The 21,859-nt window shown below is 42.8% G+C and overlaps 1 protein-coding gene and 1 long non-coding RNA gene across 10 annotated transcripts in view; one reads left to right on the forward strand and one right to left on the reverse strand.

Moving 5' to 3' along the window:
• LOC137203431 (uncharacterized) overlaps positions 1-21,859 on the forward strand; it is a 73,551-nt gene that overhangs the window by 30,683 nt on the left and 21,009 nt on the right. For 2 of the 8 annotated variants that reach the window (XR_010933110.1, XR_010933108.1), the window contains exons 2-6: positions 484-633; positions 11,841-12,513; positions 12,812-12,966; positions 16,066-16,237; positions 16,491-16,707. This is a non-coding gene — a long non-coding RNA (uncharacterized lncRNA). Of the gene's footprint in view, positions 1-483; positions 634-11,840; positions 12,671-12,811; positions 12,967-16,065; positions 16,238-16,436; positions 16,708-16,852; positions 17,773-21,859 lie in introns of those variants that run through there. The other 6 variants (XR_010933107.1, XR_010933109.1, XR_010933105.1 and 3 more) reach the window with 6 other exon arrangements.
• The window catches only part of COLEC12 (collectin subfamily member 12), a 187,232-nt gene continuing 166,007 nt past the window's right edge, over positions 635-21,859 (reverse strand). For both annotated transcript variants that reach the window (XM_067699558.1, XM_067699559.1), the window contains 5 exons: positions 19,597-20,085; positions 18,535-18,671; positions 17,097-17,206; positions 9,691-9,836; positions 635-2,086 (listed from right to left, as the gene is read on the reverse strand). In XM_067699558.1, the coding sequence (XP_067555659.1) occupies positions 2,067-2,086; positions 9,691-9,836; positions 17,097-17,206; positions 18,535-18,671; positions 19,597-20,085 (902 nt within the window). In that variant the 3' untranslated portion in view covers positions 635-2,066. The remainder of the gene's footprint in view (positions 2,087-9,690; positions 9,837-17,096; positions 17,207-18,534; positions 18,672-19,596; positions 20,086-21,859) is intronic.

Below are 21,859 nucleotides of genomic sequence, written 5' to 3' on the forward strand. Positions count from 1 at the left end.
ACAGAGGAGTACATGAGGCATCTGGTAATGTGTGATTTTCATCTGATTTTACTGTGTTAAGACGAACCCTGCTTCCTAAAGAAAATTAGAACATTTTCAAAGCTCGAGTCTGAATCCTGCCTCATTCCTTGGTGATGATGTGACCCAGGAAATGACATCACCTCCCTGAGTGCTCCCCTCTATAAGATGGGGAGAGTAGTAAGGCCTACTTTTTAGGGCTGTTGGGAGGATGACATGAGATCATCTGCTTGAAGCCTGACAAATGATAAGCACTGGGTAAGTTGTTATTAGGAACACCCTCAGCTGTGGGAGCCAGCACCATTCTCTTCTGAGCATGGCATCAGACGTTCAAGTTGCTTCTGAACATGAATCTTAATTGACACCTAAGAAACCAGAAGAGGATGAAAAAGAGGATAGAGTTTAGTCTATAGAAGGTCTTGAGCCTGAAGAGGTACCAGAGTCCATGCCTGTCTTGTGTCATAGGGCCCAGATGACAGCGGGTCCTACCAGCCCGACCAGACTACATGGACAGGACAGCAGGGCATAAAGGTGCTGAGGAGGTGACCATTCCTGGGCTGCAGAGATGGCATGAACAGTGACCAGGGCAAGACAACACAGTCCACACAGCTGCAGGTGTGAAAATCAAACTCTGTCTTTATTCTTTTACCATTGTATGTGGGATAGGTAGCAGCACTGCTGGGGAGCTCCTTGGGAGGAGAGGAGAGGGAATCTGTTGGATGGAAATCTTACCTTTGAGCATCAGTTACATCTAAGCCTGTTTTCAGCACATTTCATGTTAGACTTTTCAATGGCAAGTCAAGGAGTAGAAGGTAGATGGGCTCAGACAAAAGGTTCTTTGCAAGAGTTCAACATAGTGGCCAAGATTTTATTCTTGCATTTCATCATGCATGTGCCTTGGAATTATGGATTTTTTGGAATCTGACTGAAGAAAACATAAACTTTCCAGGTAGTGTATAGCTGTCCCCATCTTTCTAGCATCTCTGCCTTTGGCCGATGTGATGCCATACTTTCCTGACATTTAATATCAGCTCTGGTATGGGTCTGATACCAAGTATATTCATACCTCAGCCATAAAACAGGACCTTCTAGATAGCCAGATTCAGGTGCTCTGCCCTTCCCAACAGATGCCTCTCCACCACCCGACTCCGCCAAAATGAAGTAAAAGCACATCCTGAGTTGACCACTTCCTCTGAGCCTGGCAGACACACAGCAAGAGTCTCGGCTGGTGATGGGCTTGATGCATGGCCCACTTGACTGAGCCACACATATGCTCAGGCTTGACCTACACTGGCAAAATCTGCAAGGACACTTCTTAGACATTTCAAGTGATTGATTCCTCTGAGGAAATGATACATTAAAAAATACACATATACACACATATTTAATTATTTTTTTAAACCACAACTGAAAAAAATTCTTTGCCACTGTGTAGAATTAAATCTGACAAAAACCCTATGAGTTTTTATTAGTACCATTATTGTTTTCTTTGGCTTCATGTACTATAATGGTAAAATAACAAAAAAAAGAAAAAAATTGTAAAAAGGCAAATATTTTGTACAAAAATACAAAGTTTTAAAAGCTCTTTAAGTATATTTCATATTGTTACTAAAAGTTGACCTATATATCTGTATGTCTGCATATTTTTCCTACATGTGGGATTTTAGAAATGTAAGGTACTGTTTACACAGTATACGTTTTCAGTTCTTCCTAAAGCTCAACAACCAATGATAATCTTTTTTCTGATTGGAGCATTCCATACTCTGGAAGACATGATTTGCATAACTGTACGATTACTGGCTGAGAAAAATCTGTGTGATTCAGTCCATTTGCATACTGAAAATCAATGTATCATACTGGGGGAACACTTTTGTTCCCAAGTCCTTAAGTAATGGCAGATGGTAAAGAACGTTGGCTGTCAATTTTTTCAGTAATTGGTTTTCAGTGCTTTTTTTCAATCTGGTGAGAAGGTGATGCAATGAGGAAGAAGTATCTTTTGCCTTTGAGAACTGTCCGAAAATTTGTTCTTATTATTATATCACAGTCCATTATAATGCAGGTGATGGTACTAAAAGAAAGGAAAAAGGATGGGTGTTAGTTTTTCTTAAAGAACAATGTTAATGTATAATTCAAAAAAGGAACGTGTTTTTATAGGAAACATTCCAAATACATCGTTCAATAATTATTTTTTCAAATAAATGCCTAGAAATTCTTACTCAGATTAAATAAAAGGTAAAATTCACTTTGAAAGAGCCTATTTTGGGGAATCCTAGTCCCAACTCAAATCCCAAATGGCCAAAGAAGGCTAACAAATGACAAATCTGGGTCACTTGTCTCCCTCTACTGTAATCTCTTGTTGAGATATTTGTGTTCTTTTCCTGAAACTGACCAGGATGGGAGTTCCTTACGTGTCTGGAGACCTCTAGCACTTGGACGAGTGCTTGACACACTAGAGGTTTTCAATACATGACTGTTGAATGGATAAATGCATAATTTGTGCCCCAGTTACTGTCAAAAATAATTTGAGCAAAATATATTTTTGTCATCAACTTTGTTTTTAAAAATTGAGATAAAATTGACATATAACATGTTAGTTTCAAGTGTACATGATTCCAAATTTGTATATATTGCAAAATGATCACCACGGTAAGTCTAGTTAACGTCCACTACCACATGTAGTTATAGTTTTGTTGTTGTTGTTGTGATGAGAATTTTTAAGATTTACTCTTTTAGCAACTTTCAGATATATAACAGGATTATTAACTATAGTCACCATGCTGTACATGACATTACATTACCATGCCTTATTTATTTTATAACTAGATGTTTATACCTTTTGAGCCCCTTCACCCATTTTGTACACCCCACCACTCTCCGCCTCTGGCAACCACCTGTTTTCTGTATCTATGAGTTCCATTTTTTTTTTATAAGGTTCCATATAAGTGCGATCATATGGTGTCTGTCTCTGACTTATTTCACTTAGCATAATGCCCTCAAGGTTAATCCATGTTGTCACAAATGGCAATATTTCATTCTTTTTTATGGCTGAATAATAATATTCCATTGTATTTATATACTGCATTTTCTTTACCCATTCATCTATTGATGGACCCTTAGACTGCTTCCATATTGTAAATAATGCTCTAATGAACATAAGGGTACATATATCTTTTCAAGTTAATGTTTTTGTTTCTTCAGATGAATACCTAGAAGTGGAATTGCTGGATCATATGGTAGTTCTATTATTTTTTAATTTTTTGAGGAACCTCTATACTGTTTTTCCATAGTGGCTGCACCAATTTACATTCCCACCAACAGTGCATAAGTGTTCCCTTTTCTCCACATCCTCACCAACACTTGTTATTTCTTGTCTTTTCTATAATGACCATTTTGACAGGTGTGAGGTGATATCTCATTGTGGTTTGCATTTCCTTGATGATTAGGGATGTTGAGCAGCTTTTCATGTACCTGTTGGCCGTCTGTATGTCTTCTTTGGAAAAATGTCTGTTCAGATTTTATGACCATTTTTCAATGGGATTGTTTGGTGTTTTGCTATTGAGTTGTGTGAATTTTTCATATATTTGGGATATTAGCACCTTATCAGTTCTATGATTTGCAGATATTTTTTTCCCATTCAGTAAGCCGACTTTTCATTTGTTGATGGTTTTCTTTGCTTTGCAGAAGCTTTATGGTTTGATGTAGTCACACTTGCTTATTTTTGCTTTTGTTTGTCAGATCCAAAAAATCATTGCCAAGATCAATATCAAGGAGATTATCACCTATGTTTTCTTCCAGGAATTTTATGGTTTCAGGTCTTACATTTGAGTCTTTCACCCATTTTCAGCTTATTTTTGTGTATGGTATAAGAGAGTGGTCCAGTTTCATTCTTTTGCATGTGGCTGTCCAGTTTTCTCAACAGCATTTATTGAAGAGATTGTCCTCTCCCCACTGTATATTCTTGGCTCCTTTATCATAAGTTAGTTGACCAATAATCCATATGCATGGATTTATTTCTGGGTTATATATATTCTGTTTCACTGATCTATGTATCTGTTTTTATGCCACTACCACACTGTATTGATCCCTGTAGCTTTGTAATATAGTTTGAAATCAGGGACTGTGTCTAGCTTTGCTCTTCGTTCTCAAGATTACTTTGGCTATTTGGGGTCTTTCATGGTCCATACAAATTTTAGGATTGTTTGTTCTATTTCTGTGAAAAATGCCATAGGAATTTTTCTAAGGATTGCATTGGATCTGTAGATTGCTTTGGATAGTATGGACATTTTAACAATATTCTTCCAATCCATGAACACAGAATATCTTTCTATTTATTTGGGTCTTCTTCAGTTTCTTTCATCAATGTCTTATAGTTTTCAGTGTATAGGTCTTTCACCTCCTTGGGTAAATTTATTCCTAGGTATTTTTTTCCTTTTTGATGCAACTGCAAATGGTATTGTTTCCCTAATTTCTCTTTCTGATCGTTTGTTATAGTGTATGGAAACACAACATATTTTTGTACATTGATTTTTGTGTCCTGCGACTTTACAGAATTCATTTATTAGTTCTAACATTTTTTTTTTTTTGGTGGAGCCATTAGGGTTTTCTATATATAAAATATCATGTTACCTGCAAATAGCGACAGTTTTACTTCTTCCTTTCTGATTTGGATGCCTTTTTTTTTTTTTTGCCTAATTGCTCTGGCTAGGATTTCCAATACTATGCTGAATAAAAGTGGTGAGAGTGGGCATCCTTGTCTTGTTCCTGATCTTAGAACAAAAGTATTCAGCTTTTCACCATTGAGTATGATGTTAGTTGTGGGCTTGTCACAGACCCTCTATAGAGAGTTTCCCTCTACAGGGAATCCATTTGAGAGTGGTTTTTTTTTTTTATCATAAATGAACACTGAATTTTGTCAAATGCTTTTCTGCATCTATTGAGATGATATATGATTTTTTTTCTTTCATTCTGTTAATGTAGTGTATCTCATTGATTGATTTATGGATGTTAAACCATCCTTATATCCCTGAAATAAATCCCACTTGATCATGGCATGTAATTCTTTTACTGTATTGTTGAATTCAGTTTGCTAATATTTTGTTGAGGATTTTTACATCTATAGTTCATCAAGGATATTGGCCTGTAATTTTCTTTTCTTGTAGTGTCCTTGTCTGGCTTTGGTATCAGGGTAATGCTGGCCTCATAAAATGAGTTTGGAAGTGTTTCCTCCTCTTCTATTTTTTGGAAGAGTTTGAGAAGGATTGGTATTAATTTTTCTTTAAACGTTTGGTAGAATTCACTAATGAAGCCATCTGGCCCTGGACTTTTGTTTATTGGGAGGTTTTTGATTACTTATTCAATCTCTTTACTAGTAATTGGTCTGTTCAGATTTTTTTATTTCTTCATGATTCATTTCTTTGTAGATGGTATGTTTCTACGAATTTATTTCTCATAGATTGTCCAATTTGTTGGTGTATAATTGTTCATAGTGATCTTTGTATTTCTGTGATACCAGTTACAGTGTCTCCTCTCTCATTTCTGATTGCATATATTTGAGCCCATATTTTTTTCTTGGTAAATCTAGCTAAAAGTTTGTTGATTTTGTTTATCTTTCAAATACCAGCTCTATCATTAATCTTTTCTATTATCTTTTTAGTCTCTATTTCATTTATTTCCACTCTGATCTTTATTTCCTTCCTTCAACTAACTTTGGGCTTCATTTGTTCTTTTTCTAGTTCCTTGAGGGGTAAGGTTAGGTTATCTGAGATCTTTTTTTCTTGATATAGGATGTATTGCTATGAACCTCCCTCCTGGAACTGCTTTGCTACATCCCATAAGTCTTGGTATGTTGCATTTTCATTTGTCTCACTATATTTTTTACTTCCTTTTTGACTTCTTCCTTGACCCACTGGTTGTTCAGTAGCATGTTGTTTAATCTCCTTATATTTGTGATTTTTCCAGTTTTCTTCTTGTGATTGAAGCCATATCAAGCATCTTTTCCAGTCACAATGGTATGAGGCTAGAAATCAATCTTCTTAAATTTATTGAGACTTTTTTTTTGTGGCCTAACATGATATATTCTGGAGAATGTTCCATGTACACTTGAGAAGAATGTGTATTCTGTTGCTTTTGGATGGGATTTTTTCTATCAGTTAGGTCCACCTGATCTAATGTGCCATTTAAGGCCAATGTTTCCTTATTGATTTTTTGGTCTGGATGATCTATTCACTGATGAAAGTGGGGTACTAATACTGTACTGCTGTCTATTTCTCCCTTTAGGTCTGTCGATATTTGCTTTTTTTTACTTAGGTGCTCCTATGTTGGGTGCATAAATATTTACAAATGTTATATATTCTCGTTGGATTGATTCCTTTATCACTATGTAATGACCTTCTTTGTCTCTTATTCCAGTCTTTGTTTTAAAGCCTATTATGTCTGATATAAATATAGCTACCCCATCTTTCTTTGTGTTTCCGTTTGCATGGAATATCTTTTTACATCTTCACTTTCAGTCTGTGTGTATCCTTCATCTGAAGTGAGTCTCTTGTAGGCAGCATATAGACGGGTCTTGTATTTTTATCCATTCAGCCATTCTATGTCTTTTGACTGGAGAATGTAGTCCATTTATGTTTAAAATAATTATTAAAAGATATGTATTACTTGCCATTTTGTTAATTGTTTTCTGGCTGTTTTGTAGTTCCTCTGTTTCTTCTTCTCTTGCTCTCTTCCTTTGTGACTTGATGATTTTCTGTAGTGGTAGGCTTAGATTCCTTTCTATTTATTTTATATATCTACTATAGGTTTTTGCATTGTGGTTATCATGAGGCTTACGTATAACAATTTATATTTATAATAGTCTATTTTAATAACAGCTTAAGTTTGAATGCATTCTAAAACTCTGTGTTTTTACTCCCTGCCCCCACACCATTTTATGTTTTTGATGTCACAATTTATATCTTTTAATCTTGTGTATCCCTTAACAAATCATTGTAGTTATAGTTATTTTTATTACTTTTGTCTCTTAACCTTTATACTAGCTTTATAAGTGTTAATCCACTACCTTTACAACATTAGAGTATTCTGAATTTTACTATATATATGTAAAGGTAAATATATTTTGACCTTTACCAGTGAGATTTATACTTTCATATGTTTCCCTGTTTTTAATTAGCACCCTTTCTTTTCAGTGTAAAGAAGCCTCTTTAACATTTCCTGTAAGGCTGGTCTAGTGGTGGTGAACTCCTTTAGGTTTTGCTTGTCTGGAAAACTCTCTCTCTCTTTCAATTCTGAAGGATAACTTTGCTGGGTAGAGTATTCTTAACTGCAAGTTTTTTTCTTTGAACACTTTTAATAAAACCATTCCACTCCCTTTTGGCTTGCCAAGTTTCTGCTGAAAAATCAGCTGACAGTCCATAGGGGTTCCCTTGTATGTAACAAGTTATTTTTCTCTTGCTGCTTTTAAGATTCTCTCCTTGTCTTTAACTTCTGACATTTTAATTGTAATGTGTCTTGGTGTGGGTCTCTTTGGGTTCCTCCTATTTGGAACTCTGGGTTTCCTGGGTTTGGATGTCTGTTTCCTTCCCAAGGTTGGGGAAGTTTTCAGCCATTATTTCTTCAAGAAGTTTCTGCCCCTTTACCCCTCTCTTCTCCTTCTGGGCCCCTATAATGTGAATGTTGGACCACCTCACGTTGTCTCATAAGTACCTTAAACTATCTTCACGTTTTTTCATTCTTTTTTCTTTTTGCTTCTCCACTGGGTGTGTTCCACTGCCCTGCTTTTGAGCTCACTGATCCTTTCTTCTGCTTCATCTAGTCTGCTACTGAACCCTACTAGTATATATTTTCCAGTTCAGTTATTGTATTCTTCAGCTCTGTAACTTCTATTTGGTACTTTCTTATATTTTCTATCTCTTTATTGAAGTTCTAACTGTGTTCATCTATTCTTCTCCCGAGTTCAGTGTGAGCATCTTTATAACTATTATTTTGAACTTTTTAATAGGTACATCACTTATCTCCATTAAGGACTTTTTATAAGGTTTTATCTTGTTCTTTCATTCAGAACATATGTATCTTTCTTCATTTTGCTTGACTCTCTGTGTTGTCAAACTAGATAAAACAACCCTCTTTCCCAGTCTTGAGGGAGTGGCATCTTGTAGGAATGAACCTTATCTTTCAGTCCTGCCCTAGCTCTTGCTTGTCCTTCAAACCACTGTGATTGTTCAAGCAGCCTTTTTTATTTTTAGTGGCTCCTAGCATTTGAGTGTGCCAAGACTTGTCAGTGCCCCAAAGGGGAGGATCTCAGTCAGCAACTAGAGTCTTGCTGATTAGAAACTAGACCTTCAGGCAGCAGCTTTTAAAATATGCAAATATTTATAGTCTTATGGGACTGAAAGGTATGTCCCACTGGCCACCAGAACTGGGTGACCTAGAAGTGTCTCCTGCACAGTTGTTGCAAAAATCAGGGTGCCAGACAAGTGTACAAGCTCCATCCTGGGAGCTACCTGCACCCTGTCACGAGGCAGAGGGAGGTCACAAAGATGGCATCCACCAGCTTTGTCCCTGGAGGGCACCTCAGTAGGTCCCTAGATGAGCCAAACCAGAAGCCTACCCCTCTTGCTGAAGCTCCAGGACAAGCAAATAGGCCTCTTTCACAGAAATACTGGGGGTATGATTCAGTTTGCTGTCTGCACAGTCCCCTGGGGAGAGCAGCTGGCCAAGAATGATTTGTTTGTTATAGTCTCATGGGACCCAGGAATGCAAGCTCACTGGCCACTACAGCCAGGAGATCCAGGGGTGTTCCCTGGGTGGCAGCTGCAAAACACTGGGCATCAGACGTGTGTAGAAGCTCCCCTTGGGGTGATACTGGTGCTGTGGAGCACAGCAGAGGGAGAGCACAAAGATAGTGCCTGCCCTTCAAGGTCTCCCACCAACTTTCAAAAGAAAGACTTTATGAGATAGAATTACATAATATTCACAAGGTTGTAGAGTTTAGAACTATCTAATATTTTAGAACATGTTCATCACCCCTAAAAGAAACCCATACCTATTACCATTCACCCCCATTTCCTCCTTCCCCCACCACAAACTTTCAAATGTAGTTCTGATGAAGAAAACTAAGATGCTATGTCCTGAAGAGGGTCATGTATTTAATGAAGCTTTACATAAGTACCTTTTGAAATGAAAAAAAGAATCTCCAAATGCCTCTTAGGCTTATGAGCTTATAAGGAGGTGGGGAAACTATATCCCTACATTATCTAGCACAGCATCTGGCCCATAGTAAATGCTCAATAAATACATGTGGAATTGAATGCTTGGCCACCTGAATTATCCGTGCCTGGAACTCTATGAAAAAGACTTAACACTGGTGCCATATGTTAAATAACAATTGACTGACAATATTATAAGGTAATGACCTAGGCCTTTTAGTCTAATATTTATTGAGTACTTCCTCTACATTAGGCACATTTATTAACTTATTTAAGTCCTCACAACAACCCCATTAAGAAGATATTATTATTTCCCTGAGGTTAATAGCTTGCCCAGCTAGTAAATGGCAGAACCAGGACTGGAACCCGATTACCGAGCCTACATTCAGATCCCTTATACTCATCACCTCTTGCCCTTTAATAAGATATAAGCTCAGCGGCTCTCTCTTAAATCCCCTCTGCTGCTTACCTGTCTCCCTGTCTTTTTCGCAAATGAAGTTATTGATGTCCTCACATTGGAAGTCGTTCCACTGCCCAGCATAAATCAGCCCAGCACAGTCTTCTCCAGGCCCATGGCCATGACTCCAGTTATCTGGCTGTCCAGCTTTCCAATTTCTTTTAAGAAAACAGAAATCAAGTATTATTTGCAAAGTCACAGAGAAGTTTTCTTTACCCAAGAGCAGCAGAGAAATGTAAAAAACAAAACCAAGGCCTGTCATTTGTCTGGGAATGAAAATGCACTGTTTAAAAAGCTGTGCACACTTGGATTCAGAATAAGCAGCTGTTTTGCAGAGCACTGTGTTATGCAGCATCTCCCTGCAGGCTTGTTATCATTGCCACAGTGCAATCAGCTCACTGAGCTGCTTCATCACATTGCTGAGAGAGTAAATCTGTCTCCAACACATTTAGATGAATGACAGCTTTCTAACGTGCACTGGAATGCTGACTGCTGGGCACGTGGGTGTATATCTGTGTGTGAATGTGTATGCATTCTGAGGAACACACACACACACACACACACACACACACACACACACATTCTTGGAAGAACCCAGAGGGAACCTCGTACGTTCTGATATCTTGTCTCTAACAAGTCAGAGTCAGGCAGAGAGAGTGAAAGACGCTTGATATACACTTACAAGAACCTACAATTATAAACACTTGGTTATGGTTTTCTGGCTAAGTTGTAGATAGTTAATTGCTATAGAAAGAAATAGTAATTTATTCTTACTGAAAATGACTTAATACATCTCACTGCCTTTTTTGGGAGAGAGATTAAAGTCTTTAAAACAAGTTTTCTTTAGGATGAGCTCATTTGGGGCTTAACTTGCATGCTGCTGCTTAAAGCACCCCTTTGCCAACGTTTGCTGTTCCTGACTCTATTTCCAAGCAATAAATTAGATGTGCTTCCAAGACTCAAAACTTGAAAGACTACGTCTTCTCCGAGAACCAGGTATTTGCACAGAAGCTTGTGGTTACCTCCTAAGAGGACAAGCTTGCCTCGTGCGGAGGGTCCGCACGAAAAAACATCTGCAGCAGGAAGTGCTTCCCATAAACGATGACTCATTACCCAACCAGCATCATCTAATAATAACTCACTCTGGTCCATGCTTCATGTTCGTATCAGAGTGGCTGCGGCTTTGGCCGCTAGAGAGAAATCTTCCACTGTACAGACCCTGATAGCAGGAGAAAGTTCTACAGCAAAGAAACACTTCTCACTACTAAGATTTTCCTTTTCTGAGGCCAGGCTCTTACCAGGGTCACCTGGGGACAGAGCCCATGTTGTCCTACTTCTTTCGATGACAAGACCAGCAAAAATCAGGGCGATGGGAAAGGAGAGTTGAAATTTACAGTTAAAGGATGTAACAAGGTAGCATGGACTCCCCCAAGCCAACTGTATATTTTGCGATATTTTATAAAATGAAGTGAACTCACTTAAATAAATCTAGTGATGAAGAGATAATTTAGATGAAACCATCAACTGATGAGAGTAAATGTGGGACGATACTCAGGTGGAAGTCAGAAATAGTCATTTGTTAACTCATTCATTCGACAGATATTCACAGAGCACCAGCTATGTGCCAGGGATAAATAATGCTAGCTGATGGCAACACGGCACTGTGGAGAATAGAGTCCCAGCCCTCTCAGAAATTATATCACAGGCAAGAAACAAATGAGGTAAAACCCTCAGACTGTCACAGTGATGCCAGAAAGAGATGAAGATGAAGGAAACTTTCAGGCAAGCTTTTTTGTGTGTGTGTTTCCACCTCGAAGGACCCTCCCGGAAATGTCAACAATGCCTGGGCAGTTTGATGTTGTTGGTGTACACATTGCTCATTTCTGTAGTTATACGAGGGGGTTCCATTCCAATTTTGTTTATCAAATTTGAGATTGTGATTCTCGATGCATACTGACAGGACATTTAATATTCTTTATCTCCCAGTTAGTTGGGAAATTGCATAAATAGGAATTCTGATAGAAGATCTGTTTAATATTTTCCCCTTGTATTTCCTTGCCCTTTTGAGTAGATAAAAGGGATTTACAGATGAGACAAAAAGAGAACTGCTTGATAAGAAAGGAGATTGTCTTTATCACCATCCTCCATTCGTTTTTTTCCAGGTCACTGGAATTCTTCACATGCAGTGCTTAAAGCAATCCTTCAGGACTAAAGGTAGAAGGTGGCTGTGAGTGGAGTGACTCAGGTGGGACCAGCATGGATGTGCGGTGGAGTAGCCTGAAGCCAGGCTGCAGGAGGAATTTGTCTCAAAGACTAAGTCTCACAGCATCTCTTTGGAAAAGCTAAAATCACATGGAATGATTTGTGGCAAATCCCCCCAGTCTGCATGCTTGTAATAGAGCAGAACGTGTCAGATAAATAGAATGTATATATTTTGGAGAAGAATTTCAGCTTAAATGTTGCCTAAACCTCATTCATAGGTAGATTCTGGAAAGAAGAATGGCTGAAACCTGGGCGCCAGATCCTTGAATGCCACATTATAACATACACGTCACAGAAGTGGTTGGGTAGCAACGTGTGTATGTACTTGGACACTGTATTTTGAGTACACTGGGGACCATGGAAGCATCGGGACTCCCTCTTCCAGGGAGCTGGAATCATCGCAAGCACCTCAGCCAGTGGGTGTGAAACAACCCCCAGGATTCTGGGTTTATACTAATGGAGGTAGAGCACAAACTCTCAATTTTGGGAACAGCCCCTTCCAACTCTCACAACTTAGTATTTCTCATCAACCACAAGATTGACTGAGCCTTCATGGCCAAGAAACTTCTGCTGGTAAGAGCCTGGCCTCAAAACAGGAAAATCTTAGTAGTGAGAAGTGTTTCTTTGCTGTAGAATTTTCTCCCGCTATAGAGGTCTGAACAGTGGAAGATTTCTCTCTAGTGGCCAAAGCCAGTGCCACTGATACAAACATGAGGCATGACCAGAGCGAGTGAGTATTGAAGTAGATGACGCCAAAGGTTCCCTTCTGGTCCTTACCATTCTACGGTTCTATATTCTAAAAATGTAGTATATAATATTACGTGTAGCCATCTGTGTGGACAGAAGGGCAACCCATGTTTTGTCTTTGCAGTGCAGAGATGAAAGCTGTTACTCGTAACTTGACAGCATGCTCCCGTTAAATGATATCCTGTGCAGGGGACCAAGAAGTGGACAAGAGGAAGAGAGGAGCTTCAAGTGTGTTTTGGGAGACTCTCAGGAAGCACAGCACATCTCTGGTGATCTAAGGTGGGCAACTGCAAGCAGCGTGGGCAGGAAAGGCCTTCAAAGGCTCCCTTACAGTTCTGCTTTGAGCAAGTGGGCAGAGTCTCCATCCCATGTGTTTGACTGCCCCGTGCCTTCCAGGCAGTCTCCACTGACAGTGATGACCTTTGCCAAATGACACACTGACATTTATTCCATCAAGAGTAGAAAGACCAGCTTTGACATGCTCCTGATTTCACTGGTCTTCTCCCTGGTTTGTCTGTTTTCTATTTCATTGCTTTCCAGTCATTATTATTTCCTTCCTTTTGCTTGCTTTGGGATTAATTTGCATTTCTTATTCTACCCTCATAAAGTAGAAGCTTAGATCATTAATTTTCAACTTTAAAATATTTTTCTAATATAAGCATTTTAAATCTATAAATGCCCCTCTATATACTGTTTTAGCTGCATCTCACAGATTTTGAGATGTTTTGTCTTTGAAACATTTGCAAATTTCCTTTGTGGTTTCTCCTTTGCTCCATGGGTTATTTAGAAGTGTGTCTTTAATTTCCAAATATTTGGTGATTTTACAGATATCTTTTTGTTATTGATTTCTAATTCAATTTTGTTTTGGTGAGAGAACATACACTACATAATTCCAGCGCTTTTAAATTTATGGAGACTTGTTTGATGACCCAGCCCATAGTTGATCTTGGTGAACATACCATACGCACTTGAAAAGAATGTGTATTTGTAGTTGTTGGGTGAAAAGTCCCATAAATATCAATGAAGTCAAGTTAGTTGATAGTGTCTGCTATATCCCTCTTGGTTTTTCTATCTCTTCAATACTTGTTCTATTAATTACTGAGAGGAGAGCTTTCAAACCTCCTTTGAAGCCCCGCTCTTCACTGTATCCACATTTAGGGTCAGAGTGTCTGTCTTCTTGATTGTGACAGGGTCCTGGAAATCAGACTGTTTTTACATGAGTAGAAGAACAGTAACTCTCGCTCGTATTGTGCCCCAAACTCCAGAAAACATCCTCCAAACCAGCACAGAGGCTGGGTCATGGTGGACACTCCAGCATAATTCACTGAATGTTATCATGGGACTGTGGGCCAGTGGATCCCAATGTCCAGTCAGAGGACTGGTGCTGGGCAAGAATGAAGTTCTCACAGGTCTGTGGTGAAAAGAGAAAAATGAGGACAACTCTGTGTGTACGTGTGATGGCCAACTGCCTTTTCTTGGTTTTATTCTTGTTGTTTTCGTGCTGAGATTTGTTGATAGGTGATTTTTTTTTTTTTTTTGCCTGTGCTGTGTAGCATGTGGGATCCTAGTTCCCTGACCAGGGATTGAAGCCGTGCCCCCCTGCACTGGAAGTGTGGAGTCTTAACCACTGGACCGCCAGGGAAGTCCCCGTTGATAGGTGATTTTTAAAACCCATGTCCTTAGTTGGGCAACTAAAATCTTGGCAACACGAGTCAGCTCTTCAGTCTTTCAGTCCCCCCCACCACTGGTCCGATTTTAGGTGACAACTCTCACAACTGTTTTGACTCTCCTGAAGCATATATCTGCTGTGCTGGATGCCCTCCTCGGGCTGGCGGCCAAATTCCCGAGTGCCAGGGTGTGGTGTGGCTTCGTCTCCACAAGGACAGGTGCGCAGGGAGCAGACAGGATGTCTGCTGAGCCAGGAGGCAGGTATCCATTTGCCCTGGGGGCAGTCTGGGGCTCACCTTTGGAGCAGACCTAAAATCTTCAAATGTTCCACCTTGAAGTTTGGTCGTTCTTTTAAAAGAAATGGCCTTTGCCAGCCCCCACCCAGAACTCCCTTGTAGTAGGATGAACCTAGCTATGGACCCAAAATTTCCAGCGTGCGCTCCAGCACAGCACTTGTGATGGGCTGCAGGAGCAAAAACATATATTGTCAGGACTTCCCTGGTGGTCCAGTGGTAAACAATCTGCCTGCCAATGCAGGGGACACGGGTTCGATCCCTGGTCAGGGAACTAAGATCCACATGCCACGGGGCAACTAAGCCTGTGCGCCACAACTACTGAGCTCGCACACCTCAGCTAGAGAGCCCGCATGCCGCAACTATGGAGCCCATGTGTTCTGGAGCCCACGCACCACAACTAGAGAGAGAAAAGAAACCTGCACGCCACAACTAGAGAGAAGCCTGCGCCACACAACAAAGAGCCTGCGTGCCACAATGAAAGATCCCGAGAACCTGCATACCGCAACTACAACCCACAGCCAAAATAAAAAATAAACATACTGTCTTTCTCTAAACACTCCCCCCAAACCCCCCACAATGGTAAGACCATAGACCCAGTGCCTGGCTATGTGACCCCACCTCGGGGGTCAGGTCCATTCTAGGCTGATCATTTCCACCTCTCCCATGGGGGTGATAAGGGTCACATGGAATGAGGTCTAGGATTGTGCTGAAAACTGAATTCCCACATTTACACATCTGTGTTCATAGCAGCATTATTCACGGTAGCCAAAAGTTGGAAGCAACCCACATGTCCATCCATGGATGAATGCATAAACAAACTGTGGTCCATCCATACAATAGAATATTAGTGAGCCTTGAAGAGGAAAGAAATTCTGACATGTGCTACAGCATGGATGAACCACGAAGACATTATGCTCAGTCAAATAAGCCAGTTACAAAAGGACAAATACTGAATGATTCCACATACATGAGTGACTTAAAGGAGTCAAATTCATAGAGACAGAAAGTAGAAGGGTAGGTACTACAGGCTGGGGGGAATAGAGAGTTATTATTTAACGTGGACAGGGTTTCAGTTTGGGAAGATGAAAAAAATTCTGCAGATGGATGGTGGTGAAGTTTACACAACAATGTAGATGTAGTTGACACTGGAATCTACACTTAAAAATGGTTTAAATGGTAATTGTTATGTTATATATATTTTACCACAATTTTTAAGTAAAAGTTTTTTAAATAAAATAAATGGCCTTATTCTGGTTTCCACCTATATCCTCTAATCATGCTTTTCACGTGGAGGATTTAAAAGTATAAAGAAGCCTGTCTGTCTACCCCCATGCACAGACATGCACAGGAACTCTCTCTGGCCGCTCCATCCCCTCTAACCCCTGTTCCCTGTCCTTGACCTCTACTGCTCCAGCCTCGATGCCCGTGATGCTGTCTTGGACCTGAAACACCCTCGCTTTCTCCTCTCCCGGTGCCAAGGATGCTGTGGCTCCTCCACGCTCGGGACATGGTCCTGAAGCCGAGATGCCCACACGCTTGCTTGAACCTCTGCGGGGCCTGCCTTCTCTGTCTCCAGCAAAGGAAAGGTGGGTTTTTATAAGTTCTGCTCCATTTGGTACAGTGTGTGTCGCATATTTTCACATCCATTAGAGGCAAACCAGGAGTAGGATAAAGAGGTGAAATTTAAATGGGCACAATTTAGTCCTCTTCAGACCATGGGGTAGGATTAGGGCAGGAGTGGACACCGGGGTCGGATGAGGCTTATAGAGATGTCTGTGCCCCTAGGAGCTCCGAGAAGGTTCTGTGAAGTGCTTCTCTTCTCTGTTGCTGCCTTTATAGAACTCAGGTCACATCGGACTTAGAGAGACTCTTCAAGCCGGCAGGACATGGTCATCCCACAAACACCTTCATTTGTGGTGTACTTGAACTTTCTGTGTGTAGGACAGTCATCAACCTGTAGTTCATCCCCACACTCTGGCCAGAAGCACAGAGGGGGTCAGGGCGTCGATGGCGTCATCCTGAAGGGAGTGCCCGGCTCTCATCAGAAACATGGCTGGTGAGCTCGGACCATGCTGGGGAGCCTGGGGCTTCTTTGGCCTTCACGGCAGCATTTAAAGAGCACGCTCGGCCACAAGTGCCATCCTGGGTGGTTTTATGAGTCTGGTGGTTTATTTTGTTTGTTGTTTTGTTTGTTTTTGTAGAAATGAAAAAATATTCACTCCATGAAAAGAAAAAAGAAAACCCCTATTTTTACAGCATATTGATTCTCAACCATAATTTCCCTACATGGATATAAACATGCAGCTGGTACCTGGAGCCTCAGTTTGAGGAACGTGTAGGACACAAGGTCGTTCAGGAAGAAACTGTAGGAAGTCAGTCTGGCAAGAGGTGAAAACATAGACCAGTGAGAGCCTGACCAGCAATCTGGAAGTTTCTGAGACTCACTTATACTCTAGAGATGTCCCATCCAGCCACTTCCATTCGTTTTCCTGCTCTGAGTCTGTGAGGCCGATCCAGTAGTTCTCTCTCCCTACCATCTGCTTTTTGATCCATTGCTGAAAAATAAATCAGAAACGGTACATTACTATTTCTTGAACAGATGTTTGGGGGACTTTCCCCTCAATGTTTAGAAAAGAAGGACACTTTATAAGAGGATGTTTATCAGACTTTAACAGAGAAGCATATGAGATTTGAATAAGATAAAGCTGTCTCAAAAAACACAATAAAAAGGATGTTTGTCAGAATTTGTGCACTGCTTTTGCTGTCCTCTCGTGACTGCACTTGTCTTGCACTGTTTTGGGGGCTTTGACGTTTTTTCCTCTTATAAGCTTATAAGCAATATTTAAGTGACGCTGTTTCTCCCTTAAAGTATCCAGATCACTCGATGAATTCCACCAGGCTCCAGCCCCTTCCACCACCCCTCCCTCCCATGTTCAAATAACAGTAACAGCCACAGCAACATTGAGCACTTCCTCTGGGCCAGGTCCCACGTCCAGTGTGTCACATACAACGTGTCTTTGAGCCATTACAACCACCAACCTAAGACAGATGACAAGTGGCTGAGCTGGGATCAGGCCCAGGTGTGTGTGTTCTGAAGCCCAGGAACCTGACTGCTGTCTTATGGATGCTCATTCCCAGTCAGTTACTGCAGAAGCATCTGTTTGTAGGGTCATGTCTGCCAGAGACACTTAAGGAAAAGGAAGGAGGCCACTGGGATAGTGTGGCATTAAAGAAAGAGCATTGGTATTGTTGCTAGTTGGACCTCAGTTTCAATCTCAGCTCTGCATTTACTTGTCTCATCATGTATTCATCATCTAAACTTTGCGGGGCCTCAGTTTTCTTATCTGTTAGATGGGGGTAACATTACACATAAGCTCTAGGGATGTGGTGAGGTTTATAAGAGATAATGCCTCATACAGTGCCTGGCACACAGTAGGGGCCTAGTGAGTGGTCACCATTGTTATCATGTGAGGGCTCTGCCCCAGGGCCGCCTCTGCTCTTCCTGACTGTGCCGAGGCCACACGTCTGGTCCCTCGCATCCCTCCCCACCCCTATGGTGCTTAGGCCTCTCTGCCTCTCTCTCCACAGGGGCCTGGTGCTGGCCTGCCAGGCTTACGGCTCTTTCAATGGCCACCGGTAAAAGCCACACACCTCCAGGCTTGATAAAGCAAGGCCTTCCAGGTGGAAGCATAAGGACCTAATTCCCATGCCATGAATGCTTCTTGTCACTGGATAAATAGCCCGAATCTCCGTAAGGCAGCCTTCTGTGTTTACGTGACTATGAATTCTTGATATCTTTGAATCCTCAGTAAGCACGTACTTTCCAGGTGTCACGATCCTTAAATTACAGTTTTCCCCAACTATAAGTATGCTGCAAACATACCTGTTCCTCTCTTGTGTTTATGAAAATGAGATGTGAAGACTTGTCTTCACAGGAAAGTTTTGCATCCTCAAAAATTTCTTTTTCAACCGAAAAATAGTAGCATTTGTCTGTGAAGTTCTTCCAGTGAGGCGGGCAGCCTAGGAAGGCAAAGTTTAAAAGCATTGATTAAAACACACACACACACACACACACACACACACACACACACAGAAAGCACTATGCCTTTCCTCAGCTGTGTTTAAGAGGCACAGCTATGGCCCTGCTTCCCCACGTCCATGTGCCAAGCCAGTGACTGACGTCTGGGGACATGCTGGGAGCAAAGACTAGTCCAGGAAAGTGGCCTGCAGAATACACAGTAGTTAAAACTACGTAATCTGGAAAATATCTACCCTGAGCCTTTGTTCCTCTGTGTCTGGATTCGTCTTTACAATGACAGAAATAACAGAGCAACAAAAAGCAGCACAGGCACAGATGTTCAACGTCAGTCTGGAATCACGTGGAACCTGTAAACAAGTGGCTGGGAGAGCCCAGAACTAGAACTAGGCTCACAGAACAAACATGACTGAGCTGGACTGAAGGAAACCAAGTGGAATCGGGTGTGGGTCAAAGGTTGCAGACCCAACACTCAGGGTTTGACTAAAGGTTTCACTATCAAAGGACGAGAAGGCGCCATAACATCTTCTCAAAAAGAAATACGATCTGGCTTCAGGAACAGAAAGTTCCATCTGCACGTTAGCCACGGGTCATCCATCCCCAGGTGAAGGGCATAAAATGAGGACAGGGACGGGTCCGGGGTGGCCAGCCTCGGACTTTCCTGAAGGAAATGTTTGGGACCAGTTTGTCCCCGAGGACCCGACTCAGCTAATTATAAACAAGTGCTGGAGGGCCTGGTGCTGTTTAGAGAGAAACACAAGTGCCTGAGCACCACCGCCTGGCACGGGGCCGTGGGAGCAGCGGGGGCGGAGGCCACCCTGTGCGATGCCTTCACTGCCAATAAAATGCGGTGTGGGGGGCGCACATGGGGGGGGCACCCATCCCCGGGTACGAGGGGCTCAGACTTACCGTTGACCTCGGGTGCTGCAGTTGGCTCGCTCTGCAGGGCCAGGGGCACCGCCGCCCCTGATGGGCCCGGGGGACCGGGGGGGCCCTTGGGACCCGGCATGCCCGGCACCCCAGGCAAGCCCGGCAGACCCCTCGGCCCGGGCACCCCAGGCTCCCCCACGGTGCCCTGCAGTCCCTGGAAGCCGGGGGGGCCCTGGGGGCCCGGGAGTCCGTCCTTGCCTGGTGGGCCGGTGGGGCCTGGGTCCCCACTGGGGCCCTGAGGGCCGGGCTTCCCGGGGGACCCGCGGGAGCCTTTGGGGCCCTGCAGGCCTTTGGAGCCTTTGCCGCCACGCTCTCCAGGGGGGCCGACCGGCCCGATCGGGCCCCTCTCACCGGCCGGGCCGGGAGGGCCAGGCTCCCCCTTCTCTCCTTTCTGTCCCTTGTTGCCAGTGGGACCCGGGGGTCCCTGCTGTCCTCTGTCACCTTTCGGACCCCTGGGGCCAGGAGGACCTAAAAGAAAAAAAAGACAAAAGGCATAAAAGTGAAATCCAGGACGCCTCTGGTCATCTGGGACCATTTTGTCACTAGCAGGAAGGCTGTGTGGGTTGAGATCGCGTGCGGGTTGAGATCGGGATGCCCTCCCTCTTATTTCCTCCTCTTTCCACTGATGTGATGAATATTTATGAACTACCTGTTATATGACAAGCACCATATAAGGTGGGGGAGAAGGGGTTTAGAATTAGACCAAAAAGATGCCATCGAGCGTTGCGGGCCCTATCCTGTAATTCCTGCACCACACCGCCCCGGCCTCTCCTCTCTGCTCCTCCACTGACGCTCCTGTCCCCTTCAGCGGTGCTGCGGGCACACTGCTGTCCTCAGGGCTCAGCCTCAGCGTGCACCAGCGTGCAGGGACGGGCGGTCTCCATGAGAAGTGCTCTCGGGGCCAGAGCTAAGGAGGATCAGTTTCATTTTTTCCAGAGAATCTAATGATACAAATAGGGAAGGTGGACTAGAGAAAAAAAGAGGTGGACCATCTAATTGGCAAGGGAGAAAAAAAGACACCATTTTCCACCAAAGGAGGAAAAAGCAGTTCCCCCTAAAAAAGGTTGGGAGAAGAAGGCAAATACCTGTTCATCCCTTCTTGTTCCAAAAGCAAGTTCACATAACATGGGATTGTTTTGTTTTCTCTGAGTTCTCAGGGGTAGGTAAGGTAACAGGGATGTCACACAAATACATCACAACAAGGATTTGTATAGAAAATGACAGTGTGAGGTACTTTCACATACATTATGTCACCTGACCTTCGTCTATGACAGAGAATTCCCACAGCACATCTGAGGACACGCAGGGCCACAGACACCAAGCTCTTTGTTCAAGGTTACTTAGTGACTCAGGACAGATCTACCCAGGGGAGTAAGACACGGACAGTCACCGTCTGGGAGAGGAGCTGGGACAGGAATTCAGGGCTTCTCGTGTTGAAATGGATGCATCATGGAGGGCGCTGTGCTCAAATATTCTGCTGCCTGGAATCTTAGAGTTTGAGATCTCACTATTCTTCGTGAACAAGTGTAAGAGCTTCACACCCATTCTTTGGACAGAAGCAGAGAGCCTTTGAGGCTGGAAGGGCGCAGGTGCGGGGGAAAGGCTGGGTTGGTGGGACTCTGCACTCCCACAGTTTTTCCTATTCCCCTGCACCAGCACACCCCACCGGCTGGTCGGGATGGAACAGTGAAGCAGCCTTTCCCACCTCAGTAGGGGGAATCTCTGCACCCTCCCATCCCAGGCCCTAATGGACATCACTGCGCCCACACACCATCCATGGCCAAGTCCAGCCTGCTGTCTCTGCCGTCCCTTAGCAGGAGCCTAGGTCCTGGACTCAGCTCTCCTTACTTGAGGCTACCCATGACATTGCCCCTGGACTTACTGGCAGGACCCTCTACGGAGCTGTAAGCGAGTTTATGCCAATGGCTAGCACTGGCTTCAGTGCGTTCTTTCTAGGGTTATCTACCCCATAAGTGGGAGGCTTTGGGATGAAGCACCCTCTCCCTGAACCCATTTCATTGACTCCTCTCCACCCGCTCCTGTTGACTCCTCTCTACCATCAGCTCCCCTGGGCTCTGGGTCCTTATCTCCATCTCATAGTCGGATGGTCTATCTTCTCTGGGATGTCCCGCCAGCACCCCCAACCTGGTGTGTTTACACTGACCTTGTCATCTCTGCTGTTCACGTCCTCCTCCCGCCATCCCTTATCCCACTGCATCATCACAACCATCTCATCACCATC

Source organism: Pseudorca crassidens, chromosome 12, assembly GCF_039906515.1.
Source record: "Pseudorca crassidens isolate mPseCra1 chromosome 12, mPseCra1.hap1, whole genome shotgun sequence".
Classification (NCBI taxonomy): domain Eukaryota; kingdom Metazoa; phylum Chordata; class Mammalia; order Artiodactyla; family Delphinidae; genus Pseudorca; species Pseudorca crassidens.